General features: G+C 48.1%; 1 protein-coding gene across 11 annotated transcripts in view; it reads left to right on the forward strand.

The window, feature by feature from the left end:
- The first annotated feature begins 7,861 nt into the window (after positions 1-7,861).
- LOC100343920 (C4b-binding protein alpha chain) overlaps positions 7,862-25,599 on the forward strand; it is a 41,776-nt gene continuing 24,038 nt past the window's right edge. For 2 of the 11 annotated variants that reach the window (XM_051820500.3, XM_089311410.1), the window contains exons 1-2: positions 17,361-17,559; positions 24,981-25,158. In XM_051820500.3, coding sequence (XP_051676460.3) covers positions 25,017-25,158 — 142 coding nt within the window. In that variant the 5' untranslated portion in view covers positions 17,361-17,559; positions 24,981-25,016. Of the gene's footprint in view, positions 8,168-17,360; positions 17,639-24,980; positions 25,159-25,599 lie in introns of those variants that run through there. The other 9 variants (XM_051820498.3, XM_070055215.2, XM_002717544.6 and 6 more) reach the window with 7 other exon arrangements.

The following is a 25,599-nucleotide window of genomic DNA, read 5'->3' on the forward strand; positions in this document are numbered from 1 at the left end:
TATGTGAGTCCTATGTATTGTTTTTGTAATAACAGAATACAATAAAGGCTATTTTTCATTAAAAATGCAATCGTTATAATCACGCACAAAAGAAGATTACATTTGGTACGTGGGGCTGGCCCTGTGACGTAGCAGGTGGAGCTGCCGCCTGCGATGCCAGTACTGATGTGAGCACTGACTCAAGCCCAGTGGCTCCACTTCTGATCTAGCTGCCCGCTGACGTGCCTGGGAAAGCAGCTGAAGGTGGCCCAAGTGCCTGGGCCCTGCACCCACGTGCAAGGCCCGGATAGAGTTCCTGGCTCCTTGCCTTGGCCTCTTGCAGCCCAGGCCGCAGCAGCCATTTAGGGAGTGAACCAGAGGATAGAAGGTCTCCCTCTGTGTTTTCTCTCTGTCCCTCCCTCTCTATATCTCTGCCTTTCAAATAAATCTTAAAAAACAAACAAACAAACAAAAACACTTGGTGGTGCTGGGGCTGTGGTGTAGCAGGTAAAGCCACCACCTGCAGTGCCAACATCCCAGGGGTGCCACTTTGAGTCCTGGATGCTCCATTTCCAATTCAGCTCTCTGCTAAAGCGCCTGGGAAAGCAATGGAAGATGGCCCACGTGCTTGGAGTCCTGCACCCATATGGGAGACCCAGAAGAAGCTCCAGGCTTGTGGCATCAGATCGGCCCAGCTCTGGCCGTTGTGGCCATTTGGGGAGCGAACCAGCAAATGGAAGACCTCTCTATCTTTCTGCCTCTGTCTCTCTGCAACTCTGCCTTTCAAATAAATAAATAATCTTTAAAAAAAAACCATGATACTTTATATATACACAAAATATTCTCAAATTATTAGATTGTATATATATTCCAACTATAATTATGTTTTAACCAGTGATTACTAGCATTTCAAAATGATATCAGGGACCGGCCACTGGCGTGGTGGGTAAAGCCACTGCCTGCAGTGCTGACATCCCATATGGGTGCCCATTTGAATCCCGGCTGCTCCACTTCCAATCCAGCTCTCTGCTATGGCCTGGGAAAGCAGTGGAAGATGGCCCAAGCCCTTGGGTCCTTGCACCCATGTGGGAGACCCGGAAGAAGCTCCTGACTCCTGGTTCCTGGCTTCGGATTGGCACAGCTCCGGCCATTGTGGCCAATTAGGGAGTGAACCATTGGATAGAAGATCTCTCTCTCTGCCTCTCCTCTCTCAGTGTAACTCTGACTTTCAAATAAATAAATAAATCTTTTTAAAAAATGATATCAGTGGGATTGTTACAGGTACACATTATTGGCATCCCAGAATTTTACTCACTTATGTAACAAATAGTTAATGATTACCCGTAGGTTACCAGGCAACTCCTAAAGCAATGTCACTGCCAGTTTTCTAGCGCTTCTTTTCGGAAAGGAAAAGCAGTTCTGTAACCCATCTCTCCCTGCTGGGACCGCTGTCTTCCTGATGACTGGTCTTGGCCAAAACCAGGATTAGATAAGAATTACATAAATGTGCATGACAGAGGAACTTAGAACACTCTCTTTGGGGGCAGGAGCAACAGATATAAAATAAAAATGTCCTTAATAGCAATAGCCGCTTCCAAATTCTCTAAATTCAGGAGTTCTGGTAGAATCAGAATGAGTAATGAATTTTCCAAGTTTGAAAGTAAACAAGAGATAGTGGTCATAAATGCTGAGGTGGACGAGTAATAATGAGAGTGTGGTGTCTAGGGTGTCTTGTTTTTTTTTTTTTTTAAGTTTTATTTATTAGAAAGGCAGCGTTACAAAGAGAGATGAGAGAGAGACCTTCCATCCACTGGTTCGCTCCCCAAATGGCCACGATGGTTGAGGTTGGGCTCCCACGAAGCCAGGAGCCAGCAGCTTCTTCTGGGTCTCCCCCGTGGGTCTCCCCCTGGGCCATCTCTGCTGCTTTCCCAGGTGCAGTAGCAGGGAGCTGGAAGGGAAGTAGAGCAGCCCACAGGGGATGCTGGCACTGCAGGCAGCAGCTTAACCCACTGCACCTTTTTTTTTTTTTGAAAGATCTGCAAGCACTTTTACAAGTAGTATTTGACAAGCTAAGGACTCTATTCCCAGAAAAGCTTAGAAACATAAAAGTTTTGCATACAGATTAGGAGGGTCATGACCTCAAACCCATTCCTCAGGGTAGGAAACCAGGTGCCAGGTGGTAATCCACAAACTCTGTATCTCCTTTGATGTGTAGAAGTAAAAATCAAATGACATCCATTCGACCCTTTTTTCAGCAGAGGAGGGGAATATTTGGACACCAAAATACCTTTTTATGGACACTGATATATTTAAGATTTTTATGGATTGTAGTGAGATAATGTCAATCATAGGGAGTAATATCTTCTTTCTCTTCAAAACATCAAAGCACAAAGTCTGTCCCTTTTTATTCTCACCAAGCCGTTGTAAGCTGTGTTATCACAACCATTTACAGACGGGCGGCTGTTCCCTTCTAATTTCCAAAGGCTTGAAATGCCCTTTTTGGTTATGTGCAGTGCTCTACCTGTGAAAACCTGGTTATCTTCTTCAGGTAAGTGTCTCCTTGTAAGGGACATTCTTGCAGGAATGTGAGGTCAGTCCTTAAACCCCAGCTGTCAGCCAGCCCACCTGCAGAGAACAGTGCTTTATCCTCTGGGGTTTCTTTCATTAGCGATGCATTGACTGCACTGTTTGCATTTGCTTTTCACTTCCTAGGTCATCTCCCCGTCATCCACTGCCTTTCTTAGGATTTATTGATGGGTTGGGAAACAGTCTGGGGTTGTAGTTTAATACAGTCTATTAAATATGCCTTTCTGAATTTAGATTCCTGGGTCATTTCACTCAAACTCCGGGTCATCTTTATTTTCTTGCTTTCATCATTTCACATTAGAGTTGGCCAGTGAATCTGAAACAACCACTCCTCACCTGCAACAGAAGGGTGCTGTCTCACCTACAGTGATGTGGGGTGCGCTTCCTAGAACTGGCGTGGAGGCATTGCAATCCTTGGGGTCCCTGGCCTCGAAACTCATCATCCTTAAAATGTGAAGCATTCATGATACCAGGTGGCTGCTCCGGCTGTAGGAATCATGTCTGCATTCCAGCCAGCAGGAAGAAGAAAGGCAAAAACAGACAAACAAACCACCCCAACTTAAGGGTAGTACCTAGATGGTGCACACAACACTTACTCTCACATCCCATAGGATACAGAGATACACACACACACTCACATCCCATAGGATGCATGAATACATCTATATATATAGCTTCAAGACAGATTGGAAAAAAATTGTTTATAATTACAGGTGGCTTTGCGCCAACTGGCATTGTGGTTTAATTACAGAAGAAGCAGGGTACTGAGTACTGAGTAGCTCAGTGCCTCGGGAGGCAACTGGAACGTGGTAGTCAGTCTAAGGGCCAATGACAAGACAAGCCACAGCCTTTGTCAGGTTAGGCTGCTGGGCCGGCGCTGTGGTATAGCTTGTGAAGCTACCGCCTGCAGTGCCGGCATCCCATATAAGCACCAGTTCAAGTCCCAACTGCTCCACTTCCAATCCAGCTCTCTGCTGTGGCCTGGGAAAGCAGTAGAAGATGGCCCAAGTGCTTTGGGCTCCTGCACCCATGTGGGAGACCTGGAAGACGCTCCTGGCTTCAGATCGGTGCAGCTCGCCATTGCGGCCACTTGGGGAGTGGACCAGTGGATGGAAGACCTCTCTCTCTCTGCCTCTGCCTCTCTGTAACTCTGCCTTTCAAATAAATAAAATCTTAAAAGAAAAAATAAGATTAGGCTGCGTGGTTTTGTAGGGTAAGGACAAATTCTTGGCTTCGACCTCCCTAAGTCCTCTGGCTGGGATCCTGTATATTAGGCTGACAAAAGACACATTAACACAAGGAAAAGGCATTACCGGTCTGCAGCAGTGCACATACAGAGTAGGGCAATCTCCTGCTGAGGGGTGATTAGAATTCCACTAGTGCATCAACTTAACAAAACCACACCGTTTAGACAAGGGCGGGGAAGGAAAAGGACTGAGTTTATAGAGTGGCACATTTGGGAGGGCAAATACTTGAAGAAACTAAGAAACTAAACTGATCCAGCTCTCTGCTTGGCCTGGGAAAGCCCACGTGGGAGACCCGGAAGAAGCTCCTGGCTCCTGGCTTCCGATCAGCCCAGCTCTGGCCGTGGCAGCCATTTAGGGAGTGGGCAGCTGATGGAAGACGTCTCTTTCTCCCCATTTCTCTGTAACTGCCTCTCAGATAAACAAATCTTAAAACAACAACAAAAAACCCTCAGGGGAGGGAACCTATTAGCAGTCCGCATTTTTCAGCACTTTCTGCTTTTAGCCAAATAAGGGAAGCTCTGGGAAGCCTGCCTGCCTGCCTTCCTTCCTTCCTTCCTTTGTCTTCTTCTTCTTCTTTTTTTTTTTTTTTTTAAGATTTATTTATTTATTTGAAAGTCAGAGTTACACAGAGAGAAGGAGAGGCAGAGAGAGAGAGAGAGAGAGAGGTCTTCCATCCAATGGTTCACTCCCCAGTTGGCTGCAATGGTCGGAGCTGCGCCGATCCGAAGCCAGGAGCCAGGAGCCAGGAGCCAGGAGCTTCTTCCAGGTCTCCCATGCTCGTGCAGGGGCCCAAGGACTTGGGCCATCTTCTGCTGCTTTCCCAGGCCATAGATAGCAGAGAGCTGGATTGGAAGTGGAGCAGTCGGAACTAGAACTGGCGCCCATATGGGATGTTGGCTCTGCAGGCAGAGGATTAACCTACTGCGCCACGGCACCAGCCCCACTGTAGGTCTTCGTAAACAACCCGTTCTCCCAGGCCTCACACTCATCCCAACATGTGTGCCCTTTTCCTATGCCATACAACCCTCCCCCAGACAGGCATTTCGGATTTTTGCCTCTCTCCCTCCTCCCTTACTGCCTGGTCTCTTCCTGTATTCCTGTCTCCCCATTTGTTTGAAAAGCAATCAAACCAGTCCTATTACGGCTACTTCACCTGCCCTGTAGCCATGGCCCTCCAGGAAACAATGTGGAGCAGAGAGAACTGTCCTTCATGGTCAAGGGCGTGGGAGAGCCTGCGAATGCTCATTTCCTGCTTTATCCACAATCCTGCAGCCTCTGCATCTTCCATTCTAAAATCCAGCAGTTGTGTTCTAAATCGCTTGACAGCAAAACTTGATTAAGTTTTTGAGGCTATAGTTTCTGTCTCTCAGAGTGAATTTTCTTTTTTTTAATCTTTTTTTTTTTCTTTGACAGGCAGAGTGGACAGTGAGAGAGAGAGGCAGAGAGAAAGGTCTTCCTTTGCCGTTGGTTCACCCTCCAATGGCCGCCGCAGCCGGCGCGCTGCAGCCGGCGCACCGCGCTGATCCGATGGCAGGAGCCAGGAGCCAGGTGCTTTTCCTGGTCTCCCATGGGGTGCAGGGCCCAAGCACCTGGGCCATCCTCCACTGCACTCCCTGGCCACAGCAGAGAGCTGGCCTGGAAGAGGGGCAACCGGGACAGAATCCGGCGCCCCGACCAGGACTAGAACCCGGTGTGCCGGCGCTGCAAGGCGGAGGATTAGCCTAGTGAGCCGCGGCGCTGGCTAGAGTGAATATTCTTGTCTGCTATGGAGAAATATCAGTACGGCCATAGTATAAGCAATATGAACCTTCCTGAAGCCCTCGTGGTTCTGAGTCTGAGATGAAGGATTCTTTGCAATGATCTCTGTAACACATCCTCTATTTTATGTCCAGATTTTTTCTTTCCTTGTAGACAATTTGTTGTACAGATATAATGTATATGTCTCTATGTAAGACACTGAAGGGTGTATATCCCTCAAGAATTGGAATATGTGGGAGGTTGAAAAATTATTCAAAACCTGGAACTAAGCAAAAAGGACCCATTGGATCACATTTCAGTGGATTGTGGGCATTCTCTGGGAGGTTGGGGATTACCGTTCTCCAGGGACATGCAATTTTTTTGCTGACTTTGCATTAGCCAGGCTTTGTTATATTTCTCAAGAAAAGAGAATTTCTAGTAAAAAGACAGGCCTATGAAGGAGTTTTAGAAGAATGATTCTTGAACATACAAAGTTAATGAAGTTTGACCATTTTGCTTTCATTAATTTCTATCAGGTAGAAAAGTCAATGTCAAGCATTGCATTGTGTTATTATGTAAGCTATTCACCAGCTTTGGGTCCATTACAAGAGTCATTTCAGAATGCTTTTCACTTACTGACCGCATGGGTCTCGATTCCTCAAATTCTTCTTTGACCCACTCTTAGCCTGTCAATGGTTCCCCATTCCTAAATGAGTTGAGTAAAGCCTAAGGCATAATATTTATTTACACACTGTATTTACACAAGTGTCATTTTTTTTCACCTTTTGAAAACCATGCTTTAGAAGGTTCTTAGACTACAGGAATCCATACATTAGTTGAGAAAAGATAGGTTGTTTTAAAAAGTGCCCATTATACAGTTTATGATAAATGATGAATGATCAGATCGGATCCGGGAGGCTGTGGGGGAGTCACCGGGTGCCTGTGATCTTCCCGCTGGTTCCGCGTGGCTTCTATTCCTTGAGCATACAACTCTGCTTCACACCGTGAGGCACGGATCCTGTCCCAGAACTGTTAACAGTTTAGTGCACAAGTGCAGGGGAGGAAAAGTGCTGCCCTTCACCCACGTAGATTTGGTGGCTGGGATGTGTGAGTCACATGATCCAAAAAACCCAATGATGTGTGCAGTGTGAATACACCGTGTACTCAGGGATGAGTACCTTGAAGGGGTGGTGGGAATTGTTTTTAACCACCTTTTTTTTTTTTTTTAAGATTATTCATTTATTTGAAAGGCAGAGTTACAGAGAGGCAGAAGCAGAGAGAGAGAGAGAGTTCTTCCATCCGCTGGTTCACTCCCCAGTTGGCTGCAATGGTTGGAGCTGTACCGATCTGAAGCCAGAAGCCAGGAGCTTCTTCCGGGTCTCCCACATGGGTGCAGGGGCCCAAGGACTTGGACCATCTTCCACTGCTTTCCCAGGTCACCGCAGAGAGCTGGATCAGAAGTGGAGCAGCCAGGACTTGAACTGGCACCTATACAGGATGCCGGCACTGCAGGCATCCACTAGGGCACAGCACCGGCCCCTTTAACCATCTTAATGGATGAAGAGGAAGAAAAAGGTCCGTGTAGGAAGACAGATGGCTTTTGGAAAGATAAATGGATTTTCAACAGGAAAAACAGGAAGTAAGGAAGTTTGGGCCTTCCGCCTTCCTCGTGGTCTTAAATCTGTTCTGGAGAGGGATCTGGGGTAGGTCTTACCTCCATGCTCCTTGCTGGGAGTGGATCTGCCCCACAGAGGAATTCACAGCACCCTTAGGTGCCAGAGTTGCTGCCTTTCACCAGCTCAGCAGAGCTGCAGGAAAGCGCTGTCCCCCCTGCAGCTGTGGACTTGGGGGTATCTCCAGCTGATGTCTCCCTGGTAATGCAACATGGTTTGGGGTTCCATATTCTGATCCCCTTCAGGAGAGGCACGGGAACAAATCATGACAAAGTCGCGAGAATGAGTAGGGCAGGGAATACCATTTGAGACTTTGCTGCATCCGTAGATGTTTTGTATTTGTTATTTATTGTATGGAAATGGAAAATCGTGAGGGTATTTTACACCAGCTTCATGAGCTGGACACAGAGAACCCACTAAGTGCTGTCCACTCGTGAAGAAGACGTCCTGGGAGCCCCAGAGCTGTCTCATGTGCTTTGATTCCCGGGAGCAGGCATTTCCCTCGCCTCTCTCTTCATTCATTGGGTTCTCTTTGCACTTGGGCCAAAGCCTGCCCCAGCAGGGCCACGGGGTGGGAGACCCGGCAAGGCCTGGCCAGTGAGGGCCACGTGGCCCTGCTGGTGTGCAAAGTTTGCAATCAGTCAGGACCAGCTCCTTGCAGGGAAGCAGTCGACAGGACAGCTGAGGGTAGCTTACTCCCCTCCGGCTGTCAGAGTAGCCTTGGGAGAAAGAGAAGGAGGCAGCACTGACTTGGCAAGCACCATTGATTGGTGCTCCACCCTCTGCCTCCAGTGTTGGAGAGAGTTGCAGAAGGTGGACCGCAAGCACTGACAAATATTGACAGAAGTCAAGGTCATGGAAAGACCTTTTGGCCCATGTCTGTTGGGGAAGGAGAAACCTGTAGTTCAAATGGACTGGTCAACTGATTTGCATTCCCAGAAATCGGTAAGTTTCAGAAACTAAGTTTTGAAATTGGTAGCTCTTTTATACCATGCTATGTGTTTTTCCAAAGCCCCTCCCTGTACTGAGTTCCTTCCTGCTATTCTTATTTCCTTTGGTAGGATTTCCCCCTTCCTCCCAGGAAAGGGAAATCAATATGACCTCTTGTCTAGCATGGCGGTGGTTGGTCGGTCGTACCCGAGGGTAGATTTGTTTTGGTCCAAGCCAGGTATCCGGATGGGCGAGTCGCAGCCTGGGTCCAGCAGTTATCACCAGAAGTTTCTACAGCGTGCGTGAGGTCTTGTGGTTGTAGGGCTGATTTCTGCTCTCGATGATCTGTCTGCTTCCCTTAAACTCAGTCTACAAGCACTTGATAGTAGTTTGTGGGCGTTGAGACAAGTGTCTGAGGTTTGGATGACATGTAAACTTGTGATATTTCTTTTATCAAAAAATCTCTAAGTACTTGAGCTAATACTCTGTCCTCCATAGGGGCTTTAGCAGATCCCTGAAGTGGGTAATTTCTGTTTACTCCCCCCCCTTTTTTTTTTGAGAGTGAAAAATGTACTAATGTCAAAATCCCGAGAGCTGTGGCTTATTTTAAACCTCAGAACTGTTTTTGGGAAGGGGATTGTCTATTTAGAAATGGATAACGTGTGGCTGTATTTGAATGAAATTCTTGTTATCCTCTTGCATTTAAAACCTTGTAGTCCTTGGAAGGGGAGGGACGGGGATGTGCATCAGGATCAGCAACCCTGCAAAGACAGTGGGATGCAGGAAGCTGGCGAGGGCCGGCCTGTGGCATCCAACACGCTGACAGAGACTCTGCCTTCCTTCTCCTTCCAGCCGAGGGCTGGCCCGAACTTCCCAGGGGCCAACAGTGTCTGTGGGAAAGCAGGTGGACGGATAGACTTTCACATCAAGGGCTGCCCCTGATAGGAGGGAAACTCCTTATCTGCAGGCCTCCACTGGTGCCTGCCGCCTCTGGTGGGCTTCCCACCTCTTTGCCCGAATCGCCATCCCGCCCTAGTTTTCAGAGCCCCTTTCTGCCGGCCACGTGAGAACTCTAAGAAACCATTCTCAATTTCTTGGTATGTGGTCAGTTCTTTATCAGCATTAATTCAGTTGGATTAATAGAACTAATTACTCCTACGAGAAGAAAAGACTTACTTTTTTCCATATATCAAGATTACTTTTTTCAGTGTAATTTGTAGTAGCCTTACTAATTCAGACATTTTTATATTATAGAAAATTTTTATACAAATGCTATACAAAATTTTATACAAAAAGAAGAGCCCAGTTCATTGACATATGCTAATCACACAGCTTCCTCATTTATCGACATGTGTCTAATCTTTTTCCATCTATGTCCTCACTTTATTATTTTGAAGTAAATGCATCATTTTGTTTCATCCATTCTATAACTTTTTTAAAAATGTATATTTATTTATTTGAAAGTAATAGCAACAGAGAAAGGGAGACAGAGAGAGAGAGAGAGAGAGAGAGAGAGAGAGAGATTGATCTTTCATTCATTGGTTCTCTTCTCAAATGGTCACAATAGTTAGGACAGGACCAGCCCAAAGCCAGGAGCCAGGAACCCTGTCCAGCTCTCCCACATGGTGGGTAGCAGGCAGCTGGGTCAGAAGTGGAGTGGCTGGGGCCGGCGCAGTGGCTCACTTGGCTAATCCTCCACCTGCGGCACCGGCACCCCAGGTTCTAGTCCCAGTTGGGGTGCCGGATTCTGTCTCGGTTGCTCCTCTTCCAGTCCAGCTCTCTGCTGTAGCCCGGGAAGGCAGTGGAGGATGGCCCAAGTGCTTGGGCCTTGCACCCACATGGGAGACCAGAAGGAAGCACCCGGCTCCTGGCTTCGGATCTGTGCAGCACGCCGGCCATAGTGGCCATCTGGGGAGTGAACCAATGGAAAAAAGGAAGACCTTTCTCTCTGTCTCTGTCTCTCTCTCTGTCTCTCTCTCTCTCTGTCTAACTCTGCCTGCCCCCCCCCCAAAAAAAAAAACAAAACCAGTGGAGTAGCTGGGACTCAAACCAGCACTCAGATACGAAATGCTGGCATCTGAAAGGGCGGCTTAACCTGCCGCACCACAACACCAATCCCATCCTATAATTTTTTAACTGGGAAAAATTTATGTTCTCAATTTACACATGTGATGGCTGAGATCCAGGTGACTTGCTCAAGGTTACAAAGCTCACGTGTGCTGTTGTTTACAAAGGTGGAGAGTAATTGGTCTGTGTCATCTTTACTATCACTATACTGACGCCTGACTGTGGTGTTGTCTGGCATACCTAGAGTGAGGCATGCTGGGATTTTTACCCTTTACTCATGTGACCAAATTCACATCCTACTTCATTCTTTCTTTCTCACATCACGGGAATGGGGGAGGGGTCTTTTTGGTGGAGGAAGCAGTGGATGGAGAACATGTGCCGGGTCCCACAAGTGCTGCTGCGAAGGTGGCAGGTGCAGGCTCACTGGTGTCCTTACAGGGCGCGCCCACCGAGCAGAGCTGGCCCTCACAGCTGTCGCTCCTGGAGCCCCTTCTCCAGGCGGCTGTGGTCCTCCTGGGAGCCCAGTCCATGGCTGTTCTGAAGCAGAGATCTCACCTCGGGGTCTGCCACAAGGAGGGGAAAGTGCATGTAGCCTTTCAAGGGTGGGATCTTGCCCCTTGGCAGCACTGCTCTGGGGAAGGGTCCAGGCTATGCCCCCACCAGCCCCTGGATTTTCTGCTATGTCAGTGTCTCTGGTTTTACAGCTGATATCACCCACTGCTAACTCGCCCCAGTCCCTGGAAGACAGACTGGTCCTATTGAAGTTTCCTACGTATCCTAAGTAAAGCATGACTCTTCTCTCCATAAATACTACACATGTGTGTTTTTCTAAAGAACTGAAGAATACAATAACAAAATGTAGAAGTGCAGAAGGACGAAGCTTTAGTCTGTAGACCCGCACAGCATTCTAATTAAGACCAAGCCTTCATTCCGATGGCCTCCTCGCCCACCTCAGGGACCTGCTCAGATCCTCTCTCACGGTCTCAGTCTTACTAGCTCCGCATCGTGTGACGTCACTGCCGTTTCAGTTAGTAGACTGTCACGGTGTTCTGAGGAAGCTGCGTCTCCCTCCTAGCCTGCACGTGAAGACCTATTGAGGGGATGTCTCTAACTTCCTACTCCGCTTTAGAGCCTCGACAGGTGGCATCTGGGTTACTGAACCAGCAAACACTGCTTCCCTCACCCAGCCCATTCCAGTGGTGTGTGCATTAACGTCCTGACAGAATCCCTCACTTCTCTGGGGTTTATGGGTCCTCCCCACCTTCCCGAGAGAGCTTTTTACTTTGTAGCTGTTTTGTATCCCTGAGATAACCTAAGTGCCCATCAGGGCTCAGGCACAGGGAGGTGGAAACCAGCCCCAGCTGCCCCGTTGGGAAGGTGGCGTTCTGGCTTCTGTCCAGGTACCACTTAATGGGCACCCCACAAGCAGCAGTGCACTCACAGGGAGTGGAGCGGGCACTTCCGGCCTGTGAGCTGACCCAGGAAGCTGCCGAACCGGCCTCCCTGACTGAGCTTGAGAAGCAGGGCGTCTGTTCATGGCTGGGTCTCCGCGGCCTGGGACTGGCTCCTGGCACGGGCTCTGTAAACATGTCTTTGGATAGGCTGGCTTTGGCCTGACTGAAGAGGGAGTTCACAAACAGTGAACTCACATTTTTATAGATGGATGGTCTCACCACCATCCACTCAACTCTCTCCTAAGTCCCATGTTGACAGGAGCTGCTGTCTCACGAGTCTTCCAGAGCAAGGGACATGACACTCAATGCCTGAGATTTGGACGTACTGCCTTGAAAAGTCCCCACATTTCTGAAAGCTTAAAAAATAACACCAAACACATTCCTTTTCAAAGAGACTTTTCTTTTAGTCTATACTTGCTCTGGGGTAGTATTAAAAACTATGCTTTATCAAAATATGTAAATGACCCATCCTGTTGAAGAGCCAGATCCTCACTTAAGCCCTGGTTCTGAGCCCCAGCTCTGCACCCTACCCCGATTGGAGACTCTGCACGCTGTCTTCCTGGCTCAGGGTGCAGCTGGTCTCAGTCCTTCAGCTGCAATTAAACATCTTTTCCTTCTTCAGCTTGCCTTTCGGGAGAATAGCAGCCTTTGCCAAAACCCAGAGATGCTTACACAAAAGTTAAGGGGAAATACCTTAACAATGGGAGGACTAAAATATTCTCTAAAGATGAAGAAAGTGGAGCCGGAGGCAAAAATGTTGGTGCAACATGGGAGCTAAGCAGTCTGCTAATAAAAATGCATGTGTGAATCAATTTTCCTCTTGGTTCTGAAATTGGTTTCCCATTTGTTTCTTATTGGACTGAAATGCAGCCTTCCGGTAGCCAACTGCGGTTGTATAATGCACCATGGTGAGTGTGTGTGTGTGTGTGTGTGTGTGAATTGTGTGCTCAGAATATGAAAAGGCCAACATAGAAACTGTTTCTTTAAGATAAGAATTGGCAACAGGGAGGAGCCGAGAGTTTAATTTCCTGTGTGTGAGAGGAGGAGAGGTGGATCTCAGCCAAGAGTGTACCTCATCTTTTAATTGGAAGTGCACATAACGAGGCAAAATTAACCTCAAGTTAACCAAAACTTAGGAGGCAAAAATTTACCTCTTATTTTGGGGTAATCAGCTCGGAACAGTTCCACCCTTGGAAAGACCCACTGAGGCAGATGCACAGTCAAGGACCCGCACTCTCTCCCGAGTCCCCTCTGTGTGGTTTCCGGAGCCTGGTAGGACCTTCTGTGGGAACGCTCCAGGCTGCCTTTCGGATGAGGTTTGAGGTGCTGCTGCACAGTGAATGTCCTTTTTCAGAGGGTAGTGAGAACGGGAGTTCTAGGGCTTTCCGTCAAGACGTCATCCTTATCTGACGTGATAAGCTTCTCATCTTCACCCGGACCCTCACCTGAACACAGAGGAAAAGCGCAATGACACATAACCAAAATATCCCAGATGCCTTGAAAGATTGGCCAACCTCCAGGCAGAATCACAAAGCAGCCCAAGACATGGTATCTGAAGCAGGCTGGACGCTCTGAGCGGACACACAGGGGGACGCTCTGAGCGGACACACAGGGCGTTGTTCTGGGGTGGTTACAGGGAACTGGACGCTGTCCCCCAGGGTCGCGCCACGGGCCACGGAGGAGAGGAAGAGTCCATGTGTGGGAGGAAGCTGCAGCATCCCGAGGGAGGAAGCCGTGGTCATGCGGCCTTCAAGGGTGAGAGACGTTTGGAAACCAAGTATTAAGGAGGAGCAGAAAAGAGATCCAAGAAATGGCATAAGTAAGTGAGTCATGAGCTCTCGAAGTAACTCCACTCCTAAGATTCATCCACTGGTGCAAGGGACAATGTTAAAAACATGATCTTAGGAAAGAGTAGAATATTTATTAATGCATTCATGTAAGCCTTCTATTTGTTTTTTATTTGACAGGTAGAGTTAGAGAGAGAGACAGAGAGAAAGGTCTTTCTTCCGTTGGTTCACCCCCCAAATGGCCGCTACAGCCAGCACGTTGTGCCAATCTGAAGCCAGGAGCCAGGTGCTTCCTCCTGGTTTCCCATGTGGGTGCAGGAGCCCAAGCACCTGGGCCATCCTCCACTGCCCTCCCGGGCCTCAGTAGAGAGCTGGACTGGAAGAGGAGCAACTGGGACTAGAACCCGGCACCCATATGGGATGCCGGCGCCGCAGGCGGAGGATTAACCAAGTGAACCATGGTGTCAGCCCATAAGCCCTCTGTCCTTGTGGGAAAGGTCTGGGCCATCATAGGTCCCGATGCAAACAGCTGTCTTAGAATGGTTGGGGGAGAGGTGCTAACATGTTTTGAAATGTTTTGATAGTACTTCTTTTTAAAAACACTGTACAGAGACAGGAAAAGTGGGAAATGTTTTGGGAATAGCACACATTCTGGTTGGTCTGGATGCAGTGGGGAGAGGTGAGAGAAGGCTGGAAAGTCAGGCTAACATCAGTTTACGCAGAGCCTTGAATGGCATGGTAGAGAACTTATGCTCATTTTGATGGGTAGCGAGGATACATGGAACACTTTTAAACAAGCAAATGCTAAGGACAGGGCGAAGAGGAGGAGTTATCTCACCACAACATGCGGTATTGGTTGAAGCAGAAGAAGAACCGGGGCAGAAACCAACACAAGGGTTCCTGTAATAGTCCACGGCTACATTTCAGTATGTCCCCCAAAGTCCATGTGTTGGGAGTTTAATCCCCAGTGTGACGACGCCGAGTCGGGAGACCTCTAAGAGGTGATTGTGTTGGGTCATTAAGGCTAAGTCCTCCCGCTTTATGCCATTATGGCAAGACTGGGGTTAGTGACCGTGGGAGTGCATTCCCATGATAACTAAGGATGGATTCAGTCCCCTCCCCCTCTCTCTTGTAGGCATGCTCGCTTGTCTCTCCACCTTCCATCATCAGATGACACGCTAAGAAAGCCTTTGCCAGCTGCAGGCCCTCAACCTTGCACCCCCAGCCTCCAGGTAGAAGAAATAGACATCTTAGGCAGTCTCAGGTATTCTGTGAGAGCAGTACAGACAGATGGAGCCAGCTACCCAGGAAACAATGATGACCCAGCTGCTCTGATGCAGGGGAAAGAGAAAAAAGGCACGAGGCAGCCTGCGAAAGTCTGAGCCAAACAACTTGCCAACCGACTGACACTCGGAGGGCAGGGGAGAAAGAGCTCCAAGGGGGTCTGAAACCCGTTGCCGAGAGCCCGGATGAAAGTTGGGGTGACCTGGGCAGGAGAGGACAAGGTCCTCTGTGGGTGTGCTGACTATGAGCCACTTGTGAGGTGTCCAGTGAGCAAAACCCTCCACAAGTCTTGAGTTTCGGAGAGCAAGCAGGGACACAGAGCAGGGCGTCCTCTCATCGCAAGTGCTGAACGCTGCGAGAGGAGGGAAGTCATTAAAACTGTGAGCAGAAAAATCTATTCTAAAAAACTGGGGGTTGGGGAGCCCCTGGGATGTATGTCTACTGAGGGATGAGAGGGAGGAAGGAGGTATTAGAACTTGAGGGAACCTGGAGTGTTTAGGGCAGTGGGGGCAAAAGCAGAAGAGAGTTTTCCGAAAGGACAACAGCAGGGGTGTCAAAGACTACTGAGATGGGGCCGGCGCTGTGGTGCAGCAGGTTAACGCCCTGGCCTGAAGCACCGGCATCCCATATGGGCGCTGGTTCTAGTCCCAGCTGCTCCTCTTCCAATCCAGCTCTCTGCTGTGGCCTGGGAAAGCAGTAGAAGATGGCCCAAGTCCTTGGGCCCCTGCACCCACGTTGGAGACCTGGAAGAAGCTCCTGGCTCCTGGCTTTGGATTGGCACAGCTCTGGCCGTTGCAGCCAATCGGGGAGTGAACCATTGGATGGAAGACCTCTCTCTCTCTGCCTCTCCTCTCTCTGTGTAACTCTGACTTTCAAATAAATAAATCTTTTTTTTTTTTTAAAGACTACTGAGAAGTCACAAGAAATGAATTAAGGAGATTTTGGGTCCAGGGCACACCTCAGAGCAGCATGCCCGCAGCAGGCTGGGGGCGGCACAGGCCACACCTGCGAGAAGTTCAGCATCACAGTGAAGACCAAAACGGAGTTTGAGGTTCCAGCGAGATGGAGGGATCACTTTGGGATGAGAGGCACATTGTGACAATGAGGTAGAGAAGAAGAGACACCACCCCACCCTACCCCGCTCCAAATCAGGAGTAACCAGAAGAAACTTGGTGAAACTTCCTTACTCAGTAAGGAAGGAGGCAAGATCGTCTGCTGAGAGTAAGACAGTGTGCTGAGCTGTAAAGAAGTTTGCAACAATCACCACGGAAAGCAAAATGTCCTCTAGTGCATTGGGAAATAGTATTTTTAAGACCCAGCTTGGGGCCAGCGCTGTGGCATAGTTGGCTAAGCCTCCGCCTGTGGCGCTGGTATCTCATATGGGCGCTGGTTCGAGTCCCCACTGCTCCTCTTCTGATCCAGCTCTCTGCTGTGGACTGGGAAAGCAGCAGAAGATGGCCCAAGTGCTTGGGTCCCTGCGAGCATGTGGGAGACCTGGAAGACGCTCCTGGCTTCGGACTGACCCAGTTCTGGCCATTGTGGCCATTTGGGGAGGAGTGAACTAGAGGATGGACGATCTCTCTCTCTCTCTCTCTCTCTCTCTCTCTCTGTAAGTCTGCCTCTCAAATTAAATACATCTTTTTTTTTTTTTTTTAAAAAGACCCAGCTTTAAAAGTGGAATTTCCTCTAAATTAACTCTCAAGACTGATGATCAGGAAACCTCTTCTACGCTTGTTCCTGTCCAATCAGCCCCACACCTTTGAGACCTGCTTTATTTACATGTAGAATCCTTCTCTCTCCATCGAATGATTTCTGCTTCCTATTCAAAGCCCAGCCTAACTCACACCTCGGGTCAAGGCCTCCTCGATTAACAGCCTGCTAGACGCAGGTGTCTTCCTTTCTGGAACCTTTAATGTGACGTTAGATGTTTATTCCAGAAAAAGTTGTCAGAAACAATTTGCTTTATCATAGCAATTTCTTGAACACACAGAGTGGAAACTTTAACAATGGATGATGTCGGGGCTGGGCGTCCTTCCCGGATCAATATGAAGGTAAATAGTTTGTCTTTCATTGCCTTCTCCTGAGCAGCTCTCAATGGTAGACCACCCCCTGGAGGTCCTAGGGGGCCCGACATGCAATGGTGGTGGTGGAGGTCAACATTAGTTGAGCCCTGAACACACTGCAGGAACTCAGTGAGTGTCTGATGAGTTCCCGTCTTCCATACTTCTTTGGAATGGGATGGATACCAGGGCAGGGCAAGACTCTGTCCCTGAGTCCCAGGGAAGCTCGCCAGGCCTGGTGTCATGGGAAATGGTCATTTCTGTGGAACTTCTCTGAACCCTGGAGCAGCCAAGATTTCCAGGCCAGCTGGATTACGCCGGCACAACCCTCTTGTGTTTGCAGAAAGGGAAAAGAATTTTGACATCAAATTCAAATTACCTTTCACTTAGGGGAAATGGTTGGCAGAGGAGAAAAGAAAACGATTGCAACATGTTATCAACAACGAGGAGGAGGAGCGAAGAGGAAAGAGCAGGCCCGCCCTGCGGCTGCTTCGTTTCTGCTGTTAATCATTGACCAGGCAGGTAGGGAGTTTCTGCTGTCCACTGCCATTCAGCTGATCCTGTCCGGCCAACAGCATGGCTGCAGTTTAGGGATGTCTGTGGCGGAGCGATTTCTGGCCAGCCTCGGGGCGTTGTGAGAGACTCTGATCTGCGGAGGAACTGCCTGCGGCCTGTAGAGGTCAAGGGTGTCTTGTTCCTTGGGAAACTACGCAGAGCACCTTCAGAGTCTGCTGCTTCTCCCTCTGCTGCTGCAGGTCAGTGGGCTACTCAGTGCTCGGGGGCTCTGGGGTCTCTGGTGGTTTGTCACTTCGAAACGAGTGCAGGATTCTAAAGGTAAGACAGAGACAGAAACTGGCAGCAGACTCTTTTCAGGCAGTTGTGTGACTTAAAAAGTGCTTTTATCCCCTTCTGATCCTCAGTTTTTTACATTATAAATGGGAGGATAATAATATTGCATACTAACAAAGCAAACCAAAGAAGAAGAGCAGTGTAAGATTAGTGTGCTCTGATGATTGTATCTAAAAGATGAGTGTGCTGGTTTGTGGATCGTTCGCAACTCCCCAGAGAGGCCTCCCTATTGGCTTACGGAGACAGGGTTTTCATAATCTAGATTCTGAAACTGGGTGCCTCTTTCTAAGGAGATTCTGTAAGGCTCCAACTCCCCACCCTTGACAGCTATGGCTCTTAGATTTGGCAACAGGAGGACACTGGTCCGCCTCCGGTAGGGTCTGGAGCGGGAAGCCCCAGTCGGCCTGGTCTCCTTTCTCTCCACGTGTTCTGAACGGGACAATGTGCGCACCTTTTCTTACTGAAGTTCTCATCTACCTTGGTTAGCCAGGATGCAGTTCCCTTCTCTTCTGTTTTATTCTCCAGGCACTTGTCTCTTTGTTGGTTCCTATTCTGTCCCTAAACATGGTGATACCAGGAAAATGAAGAGTAGGATGCACAGGAGAATGAGAACTGTGGAAAGTTTTTATTAACTTAGTGTGTCCCATCATCCTATAAAAACTTAAATTGAGCAATAAATATGCCCTATAGTAACTTTGAAATAAATGTTATATCTTAGATTTCTATTCTTTTGGGAAAAGTAATAGGTTAATGATTATTGCAGTGTTTGAAAATATTTTGAAATTTATTGTAAAATGGCATAAACTTTACACATAAGTAACTTTTACTAAATGGTCAACTAAGCAAAAGATTATGTATATAACCAATATCTAATTTAAGAACTGCATTCATAAAATTATTTTCTAGAACCAGGTTGTCATTTCAAAGAATGCACTGTGCTGCAAGTGGTCAATGCTCTAAGACAGCTCTCCTATAAATAAGACCCTGGTCGAATGTGGCCTGCATGGTAGGTGCGTGGTAACACACTGCCGCCCCGCAATTCTAACATGTCACTACCTGTGTATCTGCTGAGAAGCTGTGACCTCTGTGCTTGGGAATAGCTCTACAAATGCTTGAACTGGTAGAGATCCATGGTCACACCTATTCCTGTTGACAGTCTATTCACTGCTCATGACTTGTTGGTACATCTTCAGAATACTGGATTCCTACCTATAGGCGGCATGAAAAAAAAGACAAACTAAGCAAGTTTCCTCAGAAGTGCACAACACTGATGAAAACAGGGTCATATGATTATAGATTCGATACAAATAATGAAATCTTCATTGTAAAATGGTTAGATAACAATGTGTCACTGTTGGAATGAACCACTATACAGGGGAACCACTTGGCAAAGCTCAATGATGGAAAAAAGAGTAGAACCAACGTGACTCAACCAAAGGTATGGAGTTGTAACAATTGCAGTGGTGGCAGTTATTCAGTGGATAAACATGCCTGGTTTCTAGACATTCCACTTATCTTAGAGGTAAAACATTCTACTGCCCACTCTTCATTCAAATAATTGAGATGTGTATTGTAAATTCATGAGTTATTCACAGACTTGTCAACAAAGACAAGAAAGACCTCATAAATCTGTTGCATTTCAAACGAGACACCTGCTTAGCATACCGAAAACCGTCGTGGGCTCTGGGCTCCCGGGCTCAGTTTGTTCCAGATTCTTCCCTCCACAAGTGGATGAACTCTAAGTGCAGGCCCGGTGGTGTGGTGCAGCAGGTTGAGCTGACGCCTGCCACGCCCTGTTCCGTATCAGAGAGCAGGTCCCAGTTCCCGCTGCTCCACTCCAGCTCCCTGCTAACGTTCCTGGGAAGGCAGTAGAAAGTGGTCGAAGTACTTGGATCCCTGTCACCCACGTGGGAGACTTGGATGAAGCTCCTGGCTCCTGGCTTTTGCCTGGCCCAGCCCTGACCCTCTAGGCCACTTGGGGAGTGAACCAGTGGATGGAAGATCTCTTTCTCTCTCTCTCACTCTCTTTCTCTGTCATTCTGTGTTTCAAATAAATAAAGTAAATCTTTAAATTGAAGATGTGCAGGGGAAAGCGATTTATTCAAAGCACAGGAAAAGTGCAGGCAAACTGGAGAGAGAGAATGAACAAAAATCCTAAACACAAAGACTGACCTCAAACAGGGAAACAAACCCTCACAAAGAAACAAAGTCCTCACAAGAGTTAGGCCTCTTTATACTATCCGGAGGCCTAGGAGGTGATGGCTAGGGTGGGGCTTAATTTGCATATTCAAAAGGGCGAGGCTTAAGTGTTGCACATTTGTATGTCGTTTTTTTGGGAAATATCTATGTTCTGTCATCAGGTGTGTGATAGGAGTGGGAGTGCTCCCCCTGCCCCGGCAATTTTATTATAATGGCATAAGGTCATTGCTGGGACACATTTTGCAGCCATACTGGATATTTCCAACTAGTGTTGGCTGAACATTTGCAGTCTTGGGAAACTTGTGGTTTCCACTGCATGGGAAGGGGGTGTTGGTGGTGCATGGAAGGCTGCCTGGGGTGGTGTGCAGAAAGGGGACTGTCACGCAGACTGGGCCGGGCTGTCACATGGGGGCTGGCCACAGCTGTCCCAAGGCTGGGGATGGGCAGCCAGAGCCATCTCACAGCGAGTGGCTGTCAAACCGCAGATCTCTTAGAGCTGTCAGTCATTGAGGTGCAGGTCTGGTCGTAGGCTAGAGCTGTCAATCAGCAGATCAGCTGCAAGTGTCAAACTGCCTTGTGGTTGCACCAGTAGCACTTCACCCAGCTGCCCACATTAAAACGGTGCCAGGAAACACCAGCAGGAGGAAGAAAGTGTCATACTGCTGGGTCTGCTACTATGTAAGACGATATCAGATTTCACGTGAGAAGCTGTGTTATTCTCAAATGGCAAGAGCAGCGACTTGTCAAAACAAGCCATGCCATGTAGAACTGATAGCATCGTGTCAGAAATTTAATGTTGTCCTTTGCCTGAAGTGTTTTGCTGCTTCCACTGGAAATAACTGTTGAACAGGTCATGACTGCTGTTTCTTTGTCCGTTGTGTAATGTATGGAAGAATATCGCAGTTGCCTGATGTCTTACTCATAGGACAGCTTCTATATGTAAGATTGACTATATGTGTAGGACAATCTGTATTTTCATTCTTAACAATAATAAAGGACACATAAGCTCTAGTTTATGATTTCGATCCCGATTTAATGCACCTGTATGAGTTTTGTGGCAATATTCATAGAATATTGAGACTTAATGGGTTAAGCTTAGAAATACATCAGAAATGCAAAACAGGCATGGAAGGATGCAGAAATTAAGAGATTCTAGGAAGTGAAGGGGCAGTGTGGAAGCAAGTTCTGTTTCCAAATTTTCATTTATTTCATTTATTGAAAGGTAGAGAGTGAGAGAGACAGGAGGGAAGAGAGAGAGAGAGAGAGAGAGAGAGAGAGAGAGAGAGAGAGAGAGAGAAATTTCCCATTTGCTGGTTCATTCTCCAAATGCCCACAACAGCCGGGGCTGGGCAAGTCCAAAGCTGGGAGCCAAGAACTCAGCCAAGGTTTCCTAGGTGGGTGGCAGGGACCTGAGTGCTTGAGCCAACACCTGCTGCCTTCCAGGGTGCTCGCTGGCAGGAATACCGGAATTGGGAGCAGAGCAGCCTGGGTTCAAACCAGGCACGCCAATGTGAGATGTGGGTGTCCCAAACAGCATCATAACCGCTACACCAACTTCCTGTCTCATAACTTCTTTCTAGAGTTTGCCAGGGATGTGATGAGAGTCCAGGTACAAGGAAGACAACACTCCCCCGAGACCAGAGAGAGCTATCCTTTCCAGAGGTATCTGAAGGTTAAAAGGAGAATTTTGAGAAATACTCTAACTTAAAAATAACCTCTAACAGGAGAAATTTGGGGACTGAAGATTTTCCTGGCATCTCTCAAACTGAACTGCCTTGAACAGTGCTGACAGCGCTTTTCACAAGAGACGAGCCGGGTTGATAATTCTTGGGTTGGTTTCATTTGTCCAGGAATTAAACAGGTGATGTCATTGAAGTAGGAGGTATGGTAGTCTCAGCTTTTCAGTGGGGAGTTACAGCAAGGCAGGGCTTTTAAGGAATAACATAGACCCTCTACGTTTAATATCATCTTAGAGACGAGCAAACTGAGTTCCAGGAATTGGGGTAGTGTCTTCAGGATCAGAGAATTAGACCGTGGTGTTGCTGGAACTCAAACTCGGGGCCTCTCACCTTGCAAGTCCTGACATTTCTCGGTGGGGTCAGGCAGTTCTCCACCAAGGAGGTGACGGTTCATGTGGACGGTGATAAAGGAGAGATTACAGGTAAGAGCATTCATGCAGAGGAGACATTATGTGCAAATGCGTGGAGGCGCTTAAACATATCCAGGGTGTGTTTTGGGAACGGTGAGTATGTTCACGAAGCTGAAGCACAGTGTTCCACTTGAGAAGGGTGAGGGCAGCTGGGCGAGGAATGAGGACCTGCGTGAACTGGGGACCATGGGAGTTTTTAAGCAAAATGACATACTTTAAATTTCTTCTTTGCAATATAATGGCATCTACATGCAAGCAGGCTGACAGATGTCTGGAGGCTTTTGCAGTGGTCTAGGTTAGGGTGGAGGGAACTGGGAGAACCTGATCCTAGACTGTGGAACTGGAGTGAAGGAGAGAGCAGATTCTAGTGCCATGGCTGTGGCCAGCTGGACAGGACATGAGGCTCTGGGGACGGAAATGGGGCAAGTGAGAGGGTGCAGGGAGTTGTCAAATTTCTAGTCTGGAATGTTGGTGAGAAGGCACGGAGGTCCAGGGGAGGTGGAGGAAGAAAGTGAATTTAGTTGGTGATCTGTGGACCTGTTGGCCTGCTTGGAAATACTGATCTGAACCTCTGAACCTTGGGAGTTGTGTGTTTTTAAATCGTGTTTTGTTTTGTTTTGTTTTTACTGATATAAGAAATCTAACATGGTCAAAAGTTTTGATTTACTTTCGGGATTGCAGACGAAGAGGAAAATGTCATCATGTATTTCTGCATTTGCAAAGAAAACTCATGAGTTTTCACAACTTTTAGAAAACAGAAGTATTCATTCAAATATTATATAAAATAATTTGCTAAGATAACCAGAATTGTAGGTTTTTTTTTTAAGATTTATTGATTTATTTATTTCAAAGGCAGAGTTACACAGAGAAGCAGAAGGAGAGAGAGAGAAAGAGAGAGAGACAGAGAGATCTTCCATCTGCTGGTTCACTCCCCCAGATGACCACAATGGAAAAGGCTGGGTCAGACTGAAGCCAAGAGCCTGGAACTCCATCCATGTCTCCCACATGAGTGGCAGCGGCCCAAGTGCTTGGCCCATCTTCTGCTGTCTTCCCTGGCACATTAGTAGGGAGCTGGATCAGAAGTGGAGCAGCCAGGACTGGAACCGGGCTCTGCAGACACAGGATGTGGCTGTTGCAGACGGCTGCTTAACCGGCTGTGCCACAACATGGGCCAGAATCGCAGATTTTCTCAAGGTGAAAGGCCACTGTCAAGTGGTAGAGCAACAACCTCTAAAGCCTAGGAAGGGCTCTTTTGTTAGAAACAACAGTTGCGGCCAGCGCCGCGGCTCACTTGGCTAATTCTCCACCTGTGACGCACCACCCCGGGTTCTAGTCCCAGTCGGGGCGCCGGATTCTGTCCCGGTTGCCCCTCTTCCAGGCCAGCTCTCTGCTGTGGCCTGGGAGTGCAGTGGAGGATGGCCCAAGTGCTTGGGCCCTGCACCCCATGGGAGACCAGGATAAGTACCTGGCTCCTGGCTTCGGATCTGCTCAGGGCACCGGCCGTAGCGGCCACTTGGGGGGTGAACCAACGGAAAGGAAGATCTTCCTCTCTGTCTCTCTGTCTCTGTCTCTCTCTCTCTCTCACGCCTAACTCTGCCTGTCAAAAAAAAAAAAAAAAAGAGAGAGAAAAAAGAAACAACAGTTGCAAGGCTAGTTTGATGATGCAGATGTTAGCTGTTTCTCTGCAGCTGCAGAGGGAGCAAAGATTTTCTGAGATTTCTTTCATCAACTTTAGAAAGCCTTACAGTTTTAAGGCTAAATTCTGCAATTCCACTACTTAGAAACCTGAGTGAAGAAGACAGGCCTGGGGCCGGCGCTGTGGATTAGGGATTAGTGGGTAAAGCCGCCGCCTGCAGCCTGCATCCCATATGGGCACCAGTTGGAGTCCTGGCTGCTCCACTTCCGATCCTGTTCTCTGCTACGGCTTGGGACAGCAGTGGATGATGGCTCAAGTGCTTAGGCCTTTGCACCCACGTGGGAGACCTGGAAGAAGCTCCTGGCTCCTGGCTTCAGATCGGCACAGCTCCGGCCATTGTAGCCATTTGAGGAGTGAACCAGAGGATGGAAGACCTCTCTCTCTCTGCCTTTCAAATAAATAAATAAATCTTAAAAAAAAAAAAAAAAAAGAAGAAGAAGAAGAAGAAGACAGACCTGATTGGTTGTAGAAAGGCACAGGGCCATGTAAGATAATGAATTATTTTTTTTTAAAGATTTATTTATTTATTTGAAAGTCAGTTACACAGAGAGAGGAGAGGCAGAGAGAGAGAGAGGTCTTCCATCCGATGGTTCACTCCCCAATTGGCCGCAATGGCCAGAGCTGCGCCGATCCGAAGCCAGGAGCCAGGAGCTTCTTCCAGGTCTCCTGCGTGGGTGCAGGGGCCCAAGGAATTTAGGCCATCCTCTACTGCTTTCCCAGGCCATAGCAGAGAGCTGGATTGGAAGAGGAGCAGCTGAGACTAGAACCAGTGGCCAAATGGGATGCTGGCGCTTCAGGCCAGGGCGTTAACCCACTGTGCCACAGTGCCGGCCCCAAGATAATGAATTAACCAATGAGTTTATGGAGCGTCTGCAGGCCCAGAGGTGTGCAACTGATTCATTTATGATGGCCAAAGCCATGGATGTGGATGAGCTTCTCCCAGGGACACTGTGTTGGCTGGGGGGAAGAGGAACCCCTGGGACAGCCTCTGGGGGCCCTAGCGTCTCTCTACTCTGGGCTTTGCACTGGGTCTCACTGTATCCAGGGTTGCCGTGGAGACCAGCTGCAGCCTTCTGGATGAGCCCTCCCTCCCCTAGGAGGCAGCCCCTCTGCTAAACAGAGATCTTCCAGGGGCCACCCTCGCTGTCTCGTTTTGTCATGCTCATGCCCTTGTGCTTTCTTCCACTGTGGGCTGTAGTTTCCTTGCAGACAGGATTCCCGTATCGTTGGTCCTAGTACCTTACAATCAGGAGCAATTCAATGACTTTGTCTATTAAATTGAGTTTTTTCAGCAGGAAGTGTTGGGGAAGCAGCAGATCATGCACATCCCAAGAGCTCCGAAAGGGACCTGTCCTAGAATGGAGGACATCGCAGCCAGGCCAGTCCCTAGATCCTGGAAAGTCTTGGATCAAACTCTGTTCCGGATTATCTTGATCGCTGCTCTGTTGGCTCCTGTTCTTGGTAGGTAATGGGAAGCAAGTTCAGGCTGACAAGAAATTGTTCAGATCATTCGCATGCTCATTTTGAAGACTGGAAAAGAGATGGCCAAGCTTCTAGACTCAGCGACAAAGGATTTTTGGACCTGCTGGAATTAGAGGAATTTTCTTTACGTGTGAAAGAGGCAATTTTTTAGGTATTTCCTCCTAGAATTTCCTCTCCAGGAATTTCTAAAGCAATCTGTCTCCTAACCATGACCTGAAACAAATAAATCTATATTACTGATCAGCCTAAGTGAACACTTTGCATTGCCTGTGGGTTTATCCAGAATGGAGCAGTGAAGTGTAAAATTTCACTGGAGTTCTTAAAACCTAAATCATGGGGCCGGCGCTGTGGCGGAGCAGGTAAAGACTCCACCTGCAGTGCTACCAGTCCAATCCCGGCTGCTCCACTTCCGATCCAGCT

The sequence above is a fragment of the Oryctolagus cuniculus genome, chromosome 13 (genome assembly GCF_051225735.1).
Source record: "Oryctolagus cuniculus isolate XC-2025 breed Fujian yellow rabbit chromosome 13, ASM5122573v1, whole genome shotgun sequence".
NCBI classification, from domain to species: domain Eukaryota; kingdom Metazoa; phylum Chordata; class Mammalia; order Lagomorpha; family Leporidae; genus Oryctolagus; species Oryctolagus cuniculus.